Source organism: Octodon degus, unplaced genomic scaffold (assembly GCF_000260255.1).
Source record: "Octodon degus isolate 3935 unplaced genomic scaffold, OctDeg1.0 scaffold00025, whole genome shotgun sequence".
Classification (NCBI taxonomy): Eukaryota; Metazoa; Chordata; class Mammalia; order Rodentia; family Octodontidae; genus Octodon; species Octodon degus.
The window spans coordinates 4,801,724-4,814,924 of NW_004524601.1; the positions used below are offsets into that span (position 1 = coordinate 4,801,724).

At 49.7% G+C, this 13,201-nt stretch overlaps 1 protein-coding gene and 1 non-coding gene across 4 annotated transcripts in view; both read left to right on the forward strand.

Annotated features, from left to right (window-relative positions):
• Dnah7 (dynein axonemal heavy chain 7) overlaps nucleotides 1–13,201 on the forward strand; it is a 268,173-nt gene that overhangs the window by 244,579 nt on the left and 10,393 nt on the right. For all 3 annotated transcript variants that reach the window (XM_023712349.1, XM_023712350.1, XM_023712351.1), the window contains 4 exons: nucleotides 248–385; nucleotides 2,674–2,904; nucleotides 8,172–8,324; nucleotides 9,794–9,971. In XM_023712349.1, the coding sequence (XP_023568117.1) occupies nucleotides 248–385; nucleotides 2,674–2,904; nucleotides 8,172–8,324; nucleotides 9,794–9,971 (700 nt within the window). The remainder of the gene's footprint in view (nucleotides 1–247; nucleotides 386–2,673; nucleotides 2,905–8,171; nucleotides 8,325–9,793; nucleotides 9,972–13,201) is intronic.
• Nucleotides 5,839–5,961, forward strand: LOC111816052. Its single transcript, XR_002820588.1, has one exon. It is a non-coding gene; the product is annotated as a U6atac minor spliceosomal RNA (small nuclear RNA).

Below are 13,201 nucleotides of genomic sequence, written 5' to 3' on the forward strand. Positions count from 1 at the left end.
AGCATTTCCTCAAAGAAAGCTCTGAATTTGGCTACCAGAATTCCTTTCCCCATGCTACCAGAAAACCTATTCCAACTGAGTGTCACACATCCCTTACTCTCAAAATGTGCCCAGATTGCTTTTGAAACTTCGTCCCTGGCCTCCAGAGGATGAAAGCCCTCCGGTGTGCAGCTGCAGAGCTCTCTTCTTGGGGTGAATCCTACAGTGTCACCAACCCTCAGCCCCGTGTCCCCCTTTGTCTTTGCAGCACAAGAGCTACATCGACTACACCAAGACCCTGCCGCTGATGCCCGCACCAGAGGTCTTTGGGATGAATGCCAACGCGGACATCACGAAAGACCAGGCGGAGACGCAGCTGCTGTTTGACAACATTCTTCTCACACAGGTGTGTGGCGTGCGCAGGGCCCACCAGGTGCCCAGGCTTGAGGTTGGTGCGGCACAGGGGCACTTGGATGGAGAGCAGAGGTGCGTCCGAGGTGCGATCCAGTGCAGGGTCACGGTGCAGGGTGCACCCCCGTGAGCCCCCCACAGCCCTCCCCTCACGTCACACACCCTCATCCCACTGTTCTGGCCGAGTTCCGAAGCAGCTCTGGAGTGCTCTTTTAACAGTGCCTTTATGAGATGTGGTCAGAGACGTGCACGCTGCCGCTGCCAGGCACCATCCGAGGAAAGGCAGAGCGTGAAGCAGATGCTGTGTCCTCAGCCACCTGACTCACGAGGTCTGGCTGGTGTGGCTGCTGGCTCCTCCCCAGAGTCCAAAGGACCATGATAGGTGAACATTTTAAGTTGACTCAAGACACTGAAGCGGCCGCGACAGCCCAGTCAGATGCTAGAAAAGAAAACTTCCAGAACTGCTTTGGAAAATACACTCAAATCAATGAGCAGTATTTTAGGGGGGATTAGTGGCACCCTGTCTTTCGTTGTAATACACTTTTTAATCACTCCATGTAGCACGCCTAATACATCCCTGAAATACGACTTTAAACAGAGTACATGGGCAGATGGGGTTTTTCCCACTAATCTTCTGTTTCGGAACCAAGACTTTTCTTTGAATATTTCTGCCCTTCTAGGAATTCCAGAATCATCTTCCTTGTGTAAACCACTCCCCCAGTACATTGAACATAACGTCCTTCTAATCTCTTTAAAGTGGAAAAAAGAATTTAAAAATACTAAGGAAATAGAATCCATCTAGGATTTGACTCCTTTTTATTTTCCAGTCTCTTACTAATTGAACGACCACTGATTTTAGTGACTCCTCTTTAGAAGCCATTCCGTAATGATTTTAGCTTACATAGACACAGTCCCTCACACACTAACATTTTGTGAGATTACATCACATCTGAAGCATGAGCCACTAACAGTAGCACAGCAAGAGTAACAAGCGTGGGAGGGTGGAGTGGGCGGGGCTTCTGGGCGGCACTGTCCTCACGCGGGCGTCCCTCAAGAGGACCTGCCGACCTGTCAAAACAAAGGAAACCACACAGCTGAAGTTGCCGTAGTGACCAGAAGAAACCACAATACGCTAGGCTGGGTGTGCAGCCCAGCACGTCATCCCAGCAGCCCAATTCTCACTGCTGTTTGTGTGGCATCTCTGGGCAAAGCGGGTATCGGTTAACACATTCGCAGCAGTACTGAGTATCTGCAGCATCCCTGTGTGTGTACCCCACTGATAACCCCTAACAGCCCTCCGAGGGTGGAAGTCTTCTGAACCCCCATCTTACAGCTAGAAAGCAGGCACGAAATGTTAAGTCCCAGTGGGGAGCCGGGACCCAAGGCCTGGCAAGCTGTTCTCGTGGTGGCTCCAGGACCTGGGCCCTGATCTGCTGTCCTGTTCACTTTTTCTAGAGTCTAAAACTGGGGCTGGACCTAGGAGACAAACAGCAAAGGTGCCAAGAAAGCAGGACTCTGGGGGCGCTGTGCTCTAGTGACACAAGTGTTTTCTAGTCCCCTCCATGGTGGTATTTTCTAATGATGCAAAAAAGCCCTTTACATCCACGCACACACTAGTAGCACCAAAATCAGTCATTGCCTGGAGGGTATAAAAGCGTATGAGAAACACGACTCAGTAAATCTTCAGAAACATAAACACAGGGCCATGCAGTAATGTGGAAACAGGACACCCACGGGGTCTGTGGGTTTATCGAAACCTGAAACACACACACTCCTTTGTTTTTCAAGAGTTGATGAGGTTTTTCAGAAAGCATAGATTTGCTTACACAGCGCTACTATAAACAAAAACCGAAAGTGGAATGGAAATGCTCCTTCCAGGCTTGTGGCATGAGTCACCAAAGTCCGTAACTTTTCTGTCACTCTTCCAGCTGCATGAAGGAGCTAAGCTGATTTTCTCTGCCCCATGGATTCAAGGAGAAAGCCCCACCTGTGCTCTTGGCCACCGCTGGGCACCCAAGCTATTAGCAGGCACATTTGGGGCCAGCTTTCTCCTGGGTTTCATGCCTCCCGAGTGGCGCCTTCTTTGGCTCCTGCTCCTCCTGGGCAGCCTCCAAACCTCCTCACCACTGAACCTGCTGTTATCATTATTTAATAAATCTGCATGGAGATGAGCCATAAGTAAAGTAGCAGGATGGTGTCCATTCTAACAGTGCTTCAGAGGCCCTAGGATTTCCCTTGCCATCTCGTCCTAGACCTTTCTGAGTGATAGCTTGGATTCTCTAGTCTCGTTCTGCAGGTACGGGGGCAAAGTCATCAGAAGAAGTCGTGAACGAAGTGGCCAGTGACATCCTGGGTAAACTTCCCAACAACTTTGACATTGAGGCCGCAATGAGGAGGTACCCGACGACGTACAATCAGAGCATGAACACCGTGCTGGTCCAGGAGATGGGGCGGTTCAACAAGCTGCTCACAACCATCAGAGACTCGTGCATTAACATTCAGAAAGCCATCAAGGTGAGGTGACTCCTGGCATGTCAGAATCATGGGGTCGGGAGTACCGTCCATCTATGGAGCAGGTACCCCTCAGGCGCAGATGTGTGCAGACTCTGTCCCTGGATCCAGGGGCAGAAAACTATCCCTGTCCTTGAGGAGCTTCCAGAATTCTAGTGGCAGTAGTTAAGAAACAGGTAACTACAGGGTGTGAGCTTAGAGCTCTGGCCCTGAACCAGCTCTAGGGCAGTGTGGGGACATGAAATGGCCCATGGGAAGCAAAGTCAACAGGGTCAAGGGCAGAGACAGGGGAGAGAGGCTCTTTCAGTGGGGCTGCTCTGAGAAGCTGGCCAGGAAGAAAGGCCTAAGTGACAGCAGAGGGGGAAGCCACACAGCTGTGCAGGAAGAGCACTGGGGACAGAGCTCTAACAGGTAGGAGCCAGGGAGGAGCCCAGAGACCTGGGCAGGAACCAGGGACTCAGTCAGGACAGCAGCACCAGCCCTGGTGGGATTCGGATTATGTTTTAAAACCCAAAGGTAAGGGGAAAGCTTCAGAGCGGTGAGGTGGTCTGCTTTACCTTTCAAATGTTCATGCTGACCACACCGAAAGGATTAATGGGGACAGGAGGTGTTGAGACAGTGAGTGAGTGAAGCCACCTACCTGGCCTGTCACTCATGCAGGCCAGCAGTGGCTGTGTGTGCCTGGTTCCCAAAGAGTCTGCCGGTGACAGTTGTGGGAGACACGGTGACACCTCAACTCTGGCCTAAGCAAGCAAAAGTTCTGGAGAAGGAGTGAATTTAAAGGAGAAGCCCAAGAGTTTTGGCTAGATTAGTTTAAAATGCCTGAGAGACTCCACAGAGACTTAAGAGTCCATTAGATACACCGTGCTCTAGAGCCCGAGCGGCACGGTGCGCTCGGGGGCAGTGTCAGCCTGCGGCTAATGGATTCATGTAGGAAGGAGGTGTGCGGTGTTTTGGCAGTGCTGATGAGCATGCATTACCTGGAAGCACCGAGTAACCTGGCCACCTGACTCAGGAGCGACTTACAATTGCCTTTTTTGTCATCTTCTTTCATCATTCTCCTCGTATTTCTCCAATTTGGGAAAAAAAATATTTTAAAGCTAAGTAGTATTTCATTTATTTATTTATTTTTGGTGCCAGGAATCAAACTCAGGACCTCGTGCTTGCCAGGCAGGCGCTTATGCCTCAGAGCTATAGCCCCAGCAGTAGTCCTTCTTAAAAGGCAAATAAAAGTGACCAAGAATCCTAAAATTCATTTGGAACCAGAAGAGACCTAAAATAGCAAAAGCAATTCTGGGCAACAACAAATAAATAAATAAATAAATAAATAAAAATATTCTGGGCAACAAAGGCAAAGCAAGGCAAAAGATGTCATAGTCCATGACTTGAAACTGTACTACAAGGCTACTGTGATAAAAACAGCATGGCACTGGCAAAAAAAGACCAAAAGATCAGTGGAACCGATTAGAAGATGCGGAAACAACTGGAGACACACTCAGCCGCCTTGTCTTTGACAGAGAAGCCGAGCACTTTCACTGGAAGAAAGATGGCCTCTCCAATCAGTGGTACTGGAGAAGCGGGCTTTTCCTCATTCCAGGGACTAGAGCTCGACCGTGTCTCTCACCAGGCACTAAACTAAAATCAAAATGGATCAAAGACTGAAATATTATAACAAATACTAAATATACAAGAAGAGAGAATAGGTAGAACTCTTGAAGACATTGGCGTAGGCAGAGACTTTATGAACAAAACTCTGAGTTGGAAATATTACAAAGAATTAACTAGGATCTTATCTTACTAAAAAGCTTTTACACAGCAAAAGAAACTACCAACAGGGCTGGCCAGAGAGCTCAGCACATTAAAGTGCCTGCATAGGCAGATGCAGGCCCGGGGTTCAATTCCCAGTGTGCCAGGCTGTGCCGGCCCTACCTCCGGGGCACTGAGAGAGCAGCTGAGCTGGGTGCAGTGGTGCCTGCCTGTAATCCCAGAGCTTGGGAGGCTGAAAACAGGAGGCTCACTACAAGTCCAATCTATGTAGTGAGACCCCGGAGACCGTGTACTAGATACATGAAAAGAAAAGAAACTATCAACAGTGTGGGAAAAATTTTGATCATCTAGTCAACAGATGAAGAACTAATATCCATAATATATAAAGGACTGAAAAAAAATTAGACCCCCCCCCTTAAAATGTAAAGACCTAATCCAAAATGGGCATCTACACACTTCTCAGATGAAGAAGTAGAAACAGCAAATAAATGTATAAAAACTGCTCAGCATCATTGATCATTCAAGAGACACAGATTTAAACAACACTGAGATTCCATCTACCTCAGAAAGAACGGCTGCCATCCAGAAATCAACCACTCACATGCTGGAGAGGCTGTGGGGGAAAAGGAGCCCTCCCCCGCTGCTGGTGGGAGTGCAGGCTGTGCAGCTGCTGGGGAAGTCAGTGTGGAGACTGCTTGGAGAACTAGGACTAGACATCCCATTTGGCCCCGCTATGCCCTTTCTTGGTATCTTCTTGAAAGAATTAAGAGCGTCATACTACAGCAATTTATGCACACCAACATGTCTGATGGCACAAATGGTAGTAACTACATCTTGGACACAGTTCCAGTGCCCACCAACTGAGGAGTGGATAAAGACGACGTGAGATTTTTCATGCAATGGAGTACTACTCAGCCATAAAGAAGGATACACTCAAACCGTCTCTAGCAATATAGGTGCACCTTGAGGGCGTACCTGAAGTCCAATAAATCAGACACACAAGTGTAAGCATCATACTGTTCATCTGGTATGAGAAATCAAGGTGTGAATAAAGACCAAAATGTGCAATAGTTGTTGGGAAATAGGAAGACAGTGTTCCAGTGGGAACTAGGGAGAGAAGAGGAGAAGGGAGGGAGGGAAGAGATAAAATGGAAGCAAGATAAACAGGGAGTGCAGTATGGCAGGAGAAGGGTTAGCACTCCCCGTGACAAGGATGGAAGAGGCCCTTGGGGCCAACAGCACGGCATGCGGTTAAGGAATTGCCACCTACTTCGTGGCAGCTAACCACTGTTTGGGGGCCGGGGAAAAGAACCAAGAAAAAAAAGGCCTGCCCAGCAAACCCAAAGGCCCGAAGTCAAACCCCCGGTCAAAAAAAAAAAAAGTGAGGGAAGAGAAGCTGAAGGGAAGGGAGGGGAACAGAAAAAAGCAAGACTCACAGTGTGTACCACGGTCAGGCGCACACTCCCTAAGATGGGCGTGATCATCGTATCTATAAGTAACCGATAAACTTAATTTTTTTTAAAGTAGAAATACTAATGAAAAATTAAAACCTGAGATGTTCCAAAATCCAAACCTTTTTCACTGCCAAGTGAAAGATCCCACAGGCGGAGGGTTCCCCGCGCAGCCTCACTGACCAGCAAAGGTGCCTACAGCACCGCGCACAATGAGCTTCAGGCTGGGTGGGTGAGGCGACCGAAACAAGTGAATTTCATGTTTAGACCTGTGCCCAGCCTCAGGATATCTCAAGGGCCAGCCAGATAGCCCAGCAGACTACAGTGCCTGCTAAGGCAGAGCGCAGTGGCCAGGGTTCGATCCCCAGTGAGCCATGCTGGTACTGCCCCTGGGTTGTGCTGAGACAGCAATTGAGACTGGCGTGCGCCTGTAATCCCAGCGCTTGCGAGGCTGAACACAGAAGAATCACTGTGAATCCGATCTGTGTAGTGAGACCCTATACACCCTGTACTAAATACATTAAAAAATGAAAATAAAAATGTAAATGATGCAGATATGTTTGAGAAATTATTTGAGAAACATTGGAGCAAATATTATGAAAACGTAAAGCTGTAGTCCTTTTTGAGTTGAAAAGCCAAGGCTTAATTGGTAACCGTTCCTTCACACTGGAGTCTCCTCCACCTCTTATTTACGGGCGGGAAATGGTTGCATGCAGCGAGCCCTGTGACGTGGCTGGTGGTTGGTGACAGTTGTAGTGTCACTGTATGGTAACCTGGCAGGACAGTGCTGCTAAGACACACTCAGGACCGCAATGCACCTCACCTGGGCTGTTCCTGCCTCTTCCTGGGGGCAAGCCAGAGGCTGTGGCCCTCTGGGAGCCGCAGGGAGCAAGCAGCCATGTGGGCCTCGACGTGCGGTGGGCATCCTTTCACTGAATATCCCTGGAGTCAGCTGGTGCCTGGACAGACACTGCTCCGGGCAGCTCCTGGTCCAGGAAGCTTTGTGTTTACTCTGCTAAGTCCCACTGGAATGCCTGGTGTGCACTTTCTGGGGAGATGGTCTAAGAGTTTACTTTGTAACTGGGTCCCAAAACTCTTTCATTGAAAACCCCTCTCCTTTCGGACCGGACGTAGTTTAGGCTGTAGTTTAGGCTGTCGACTTTTTAGGAGTGCTCTGTGATCTTCCAGCTGGTTCTGGGCTCTCCTCTCTACCGGTCCACGTGCCTTCTAACTCCCAAAGTTGTGTGGTCACTCATTGTCCCTTCCCCTATTCATTTTCTGCATTTGTGGCTCAGCCTGGTGGTGGTGACCTTATGGCACACATGTCTTTCTAAGCTGCTTTTTCTTAAGTGAAAACCTCAGTGTTCAGGTTTAATTGCAGGGTGGGTGCTTTGTGGTAAATGCGTGGGCTTTGGGCTGCACTTTGGGTGCACATCCCAAAAGGCTGGCATCACTGGCCACGCCTTTAGAGATCTGCCTTTACTACTGCTCTGTTGTTCTGAAAAGAAGACAAAACATGTGCATCCTTAGTTCATAAAATTTACTCACAAATCTTCACATGTCAACTCAAATAATATTTTTGATTATAGGAAAAACAGAAATGATCACAATTGATCCCATTTGTAACACCATAAAATTTCAGTGTAGGCCCCAGTGATTCACAGCAGAATACGGTCCCCTAGCCTTCTCGATTAAATTTCAGAGTGCTTTCACCTTTCAAAGCATTTCATGTAATTTGTCTAATCTTGTAGTCATCGCCGCGGCTTTACAGAGGCAGACTGGAAATACATTTCTCATCCACTTGGAAGACACGTAAGTGAAGGCAGACTGTGGCTTAGCAGCGAGTAGCCAAGTGCTGACTAAACATCCCATTACGATGTGGCCAGTGGCACCTGTGTATTTTCTGAGGCACAGTTCAGAGGCTCGGTGTGTCCGCAGTGAAGAAAGGAAACACCTGCACTTTGTGTGCGCAAGGGCAGTCGTGAAGAGCGCCTGAGGAGCGCGCGGCTCATAGCTATGCCGTCGTGCTAACGCGCACGACATGTCCCGCAGGGGCTCGTGGTGATGTCTACAGACCTTGAAGAAGTGGTGAGCAGCATCCTGAATGTCAAGATTCCAGGGATGTGGATGGGGAAATCCTACCCGAGCCTCAAACCCCTGGGCAGCTACGTGAACGACTTCCTTTCAAGACTCAAATTCCTGCAGGTAATTGCATCCAAAATGAGTGCATCTTGCTATGTGTCCTCTGGCTTCCTTTTTCGTCCCAAGTGTCCCAAACCAGCGGGTCAGTCAACGAAGGTCACCTGGGAGAGGAGCGGGGAATTGAGGAGGGGACAAACGAAAGGAGACGCGAGAAATAGAGACAAGACAGGATTCTGATCAAGGCCCGTTTATTCAGGGGAGGTGCTGGGTATATATAGTGGAGGCGCAGGGAAATGACGTCAGCGGGTAAAAAGGCGCGAGTAACTAGGCAACCGGGCTATGACCGGAAGTCCCACCTCCTGGGCACAGCAGGAGACTTATGGGCGGTAGAGATTCTGCCTAAAACCTGTAGGAGCAGGTGCTCATGTTTGGTGAAGTCAGACCTTCAAGTTGCTGACACCTGAAGGGAGGGAACATTTGGCATACTCAATTTCAATTAAATAGCATTAACATAAACAACCATAGCCACGTATCCTAGAAGGCTACATGGGCTACCAGCAACGTGGACTGATATCTTAGTGCCACCTTCTAGACACCTACTTCTGCCAGAGATGGAAGCGACTTCCATGACCAGCTGCAGGACTGCTGAATGGCCACAAGCCTGCCTCCTCTGTCCCTAGCAGTGCTGGCGCTCAGCTGTGCTCCTAGTAGCAGTCGCATCTGCTGTGAGCCCAGCAGTTTCCTAGGACCTCTTGTAAGACTCCAACTGAGCAGGAATCGCTGCCCAATAAGATGACTAACCACCTTTTTCATCATACAGGCCTTCTCTTGCATGAGATTAGAACCCCAAGGGCATAAGTTCATTGCTGAAAGAGGAGGCTCTTTCTGCCTTTCTGCGTGGGCTCTTAGGGAACAATGTTTCAAGTGCATTTCTCCCAGTTCCCATACCTTTCCCTACTTACCTAGCTCATGATTAAAATATTTGTCAAATAGGTAATGAAAGATCCTTTGCTATTTCTAAACTCTTATGCTCTCACTACCCTGCTTGTTTCAGAAGTTCTTGTGCAGTATTATGTTTCCTAGTGTTGGCTTTCATTGTATTTTGGTAAGGAAGGAGGAAAAATTTCCAGAAGAATATTGTATAGGGTGCTAATAATTAATTAGAGAGAAAAAAATTGAGAACAGCTCCCACATGAGCAGCGTTTGTGGGGACATCTTCTGCTCACCTCTGCATGGTGACAGACTGCCACAGTGCCCCCTGGTGGGGCTATGGCCTGGAGAGGGTCTGAAGAAACCACAGACCCCTCCGTGTGCATCCGTCCATGTGTTAATCCTAAACGGGTGTGAAGTTGAGAGGGGAACAAACCCTGAAAATGTTCCTGGGTGTTTTTGCAAGGCTGGGGGTAAGGCTTCTCGTTCCTCACAGCACATTCACTAGTTCCCTACAGGATGACCACGTCTGGGGACTGTCCCCTTGGGAGAGCTGGGTTCTGACACCAGAGGCTCTAACTGCGCCTGTGTTCTGACCCCAGCAATGGTACGAAGCAGGGCCGCCCCCCGTCTTCTGGCTGTCCGGCTTCTTCTTCACTCAAGCCTTCCTGACTGGCGCCCAGCAGAACTATGCCAGGAGGCACACGATTCCCATCGACCTGCTCGGCTTCGACTATGAAGTGATGGAGGACAAAGAGTACAAACAAGGGCCTGAGGATGGTGAGTGCCTCGGCATGGAGGGCCAGGGCTGCTGGCGACCTCGCCTTGGTCCCGAGAGAGGGTGAGCGGGATGGCCCATGGTGGGGAAACTGCGATGGCGGGGAAGGCTCAAGCAATCGAAGGCAAAGGGTGGGAGGAAGTGAAATGGGTGGATCTGGAGGAGGGTGTGTGTCTCCTGCCACTTTTCAAAATTCTGGGCCTGGGGAGATGGCTCAGTAGAATAAGCGCTTACCTGGCAAGCACAAGGGCCTAGTTCATTCCCTGGTTCTGCAAAACAAAAACAAAATTTTGTAAAGGTAGAAATTATTTCTAATAAGAAAGTAAGAGAAAAGAAGAAAAAAAATGGAAACAAGGGAGGAGAGGTTGAAGGGAAGGCAGGGGAAAGGAATTCAGTCCTATCATGGGCAAGTGTAAGTTCTCTGTGATGAGGGTGGTCCAGTGTGCCTGGAGTGTACCAGGGAACAGAAAGAAGGAAGAAAGGAAGGAAGGAAGGAAGGAAGGAAGGAAGGAAGGAAGGAAGGAAAGAAAGAAAGAAATCCATGGCATGCAGGATAGTCAACCATAATCTTATGTCAGCCATGGGCATTAATTGATGCCAAATGAAGAGGAGGTTCTGGCCAGCCACTGTAGACGCCCAGGGTGCTTTCTCTCCATGGTGCATCTTGTTCCAAGCCTACAGCCCACCAGAAGCATTTGCTTTACATTTGGCAGCTGGATCTTGAGGCAATCTGTATTCCTTAAGGATTGTCTTTTCAGTACTTTCTGACTACTTAGATGTCTTGTTTCAGATTGATCAGACAGGATCACTACTTTAAACAGTATTGTTTTTCAAATGCTATGGAGTCTTATATTTTACCAAGTTGGTGCTGACCTAAAATGAGTGGGGTGACCGCCTAAAGGACTGCTAATGTCTACTGCTTTACCAAACAGGTCAAAGACCGTTCTACTTCCAATGGGCCACTGGGCCGAGAATTCCCTGCTCACTCCAAGGCACCGCAGAAATCAACAGGGAACAGTTTAGGATTTTGTCTCTCAACTAATTTATGTTCTGGTGGAAGTTACTGACAAGGGGATAAGTAATCACAATAGCGTTTGATACACACATTAGTGTGCTAAAGTGGTTTGACTTCAAATTGGTTGCCACAAATCTCAAGGGGGGTTGAAATGTGAAGCTCTCCTGCAGCCGCTCCCCTGGGAAATCAGCTCTCCCACCTCAGACAACCTCTGTCGCCCTCTCCGTCCTCCTCCGTACGCTCTCACCTCCTCCTTCATTACAAAAGCCAAAAGCTATCAGAAGCGAGTTTAAAGCACCACAAGTGCCTAAGCCTGTCAACTTCTGTGCCCCTGGGAACCAAGTCCCACCTCCTTTCTCTTCTGGGGGGCTTTCCTTCTTCAGTTGTGCTGCCTCTTTCCAGAATCAGCAGTACCTCTCTCAGGCTGGCCGCAGTGACCCCTAACTACACACAGCAAGCCTTCAAGAACGGCTCACCTTGAACCCTTGCCACAGCCCGCCAGCTTCTCAGCATCCCTGGCCCCTCAGCAACTGTCCTTTGTAGCGCCTCTCTCAGCAGGAGCTGAGTTCTCGCCTCCTGTTTACCTTTCCTCCTGGGAAAGGATGCTGGGATCCCCACTACCCTTGGAGGTTCATGACGGCTTCCAGGTCGGTGAGTCCCACTCATCCTTTGTCCTCATCTTAACCTCGACGTGGCCTGCAGCAGGTGCTGGTGCTGTCTGTGCAAGCACGTTGTTCTCCGCACTCCGCTGCTAGCGCATCGTGTCTCTTGACTTTCCGTAGTGGCCGCAGCCGTGCTTCTCCACTGGCTGGCGCTCCCCCGAGGCCTGGAGTGGCCGAGGATCCCGTTCTGGGCCGCGTCTCTCCACGTGGCTTCATCTCTTCTGGGGTCTTTAAACATCTTCTGGCCGGTGTCCGCCAACCCCAGCCCGGATCTCGCTCTGCAGTGCACATGGCTGTCTCACGGCCGGACATCTGCTCCTGGTGTCTGTCTCCTGAACATGGAAAACTTAATCCGCCCACTAAGCGGCTCCGCCGGCCGGCCAGCAACCCAGGGCAGCCTTGTGCTCCTGCGCCCTTCACTCAAACGCCGCTGCGCCCTAGCAAGGCCAGGGCCACTTCTATCCGGCACCCCGGCGGATCCTTACTGAATTATAACCCTTAACAGAAGCCCCACAGTTTTTAAACAATATAACTAGATATGTCAGCCCTTAGACTCCATTGGAAAAGATCAGACAACTAAGTAAGTTATTCATGGCCTTCACCCTCGCAGTAGATACAGGCCATGCGTGGCTGGCAGGTCAGGCGCGCTCTGGCCACGGTCCCCCATGGCAGCCTGATGTCCCACGCTGTGTCCCACCATGCTTAGCTGGCACTGACCTCCACAGCTGCTGGAGGCCTCACGTTCTGTCCCCAGGGGTTCTGTGTCCCCGATGTCTCTAAGCCCAGACTCATGTGGCAGACACTCAGCCACCTTCACATGTCATCTTAGCAAATGCCAGGCCACCAGAGAAAGACCTGCACAGACTTCTGCCTATCGAGCCCCCCCCCCCGCGCCTCTCCTAAGACTCCGCTCCTCAACTTCTGCAGTCACGTTCCGTTTCCTTCTCCAGTATGTCTAATTCAAGTATAAGTTGGTTTTCTTTTCTGCAACTTTTCCCCATGCCCTTGTGACAAAATGCAGAAGGTAGCATTTGGTTGACGTCTGAGTAGAACAGATGCTATCTCTCAGGTACAAACTTTAGGACTCAGCTAGAAGTTTGAATTTATCAAAGCACTGCACAGAGTCTCAAAGGTAGCAGTTCCACAAGATCACAGTACTGGATTCCCCACCACTGTACTGAGCCCAGAGCCTGTACCAGGTCATTGTTGTGACCCTGTCACAGTGGTCTGGAACAGAGGATGTTTCTTCCTGCAGTTGCTTACCAATTCAACTGATAGGTCCTCTTACTAGGTGAATACTTAAGGAGGCATGCCATCCAGAACTACCCTGCGATCAGCGGGGGAGGGCGTATGACAGGGCTTCTGTGAGGATCAGTGAAGAGAAACTGGTGTTCTGAGATTGCGCCGTAAGCGTGACCATCTGCTGACTGCGGCACCCCCACCAGGGTTGGCCGACGGCCGACAGGTGTTTGCTGTTTGCTAAATTGTGACTTTATCGCTTTGTGTACTCTCAGACATTCTCCCCCAGAAATACACACACGCACGGGTTAATGTA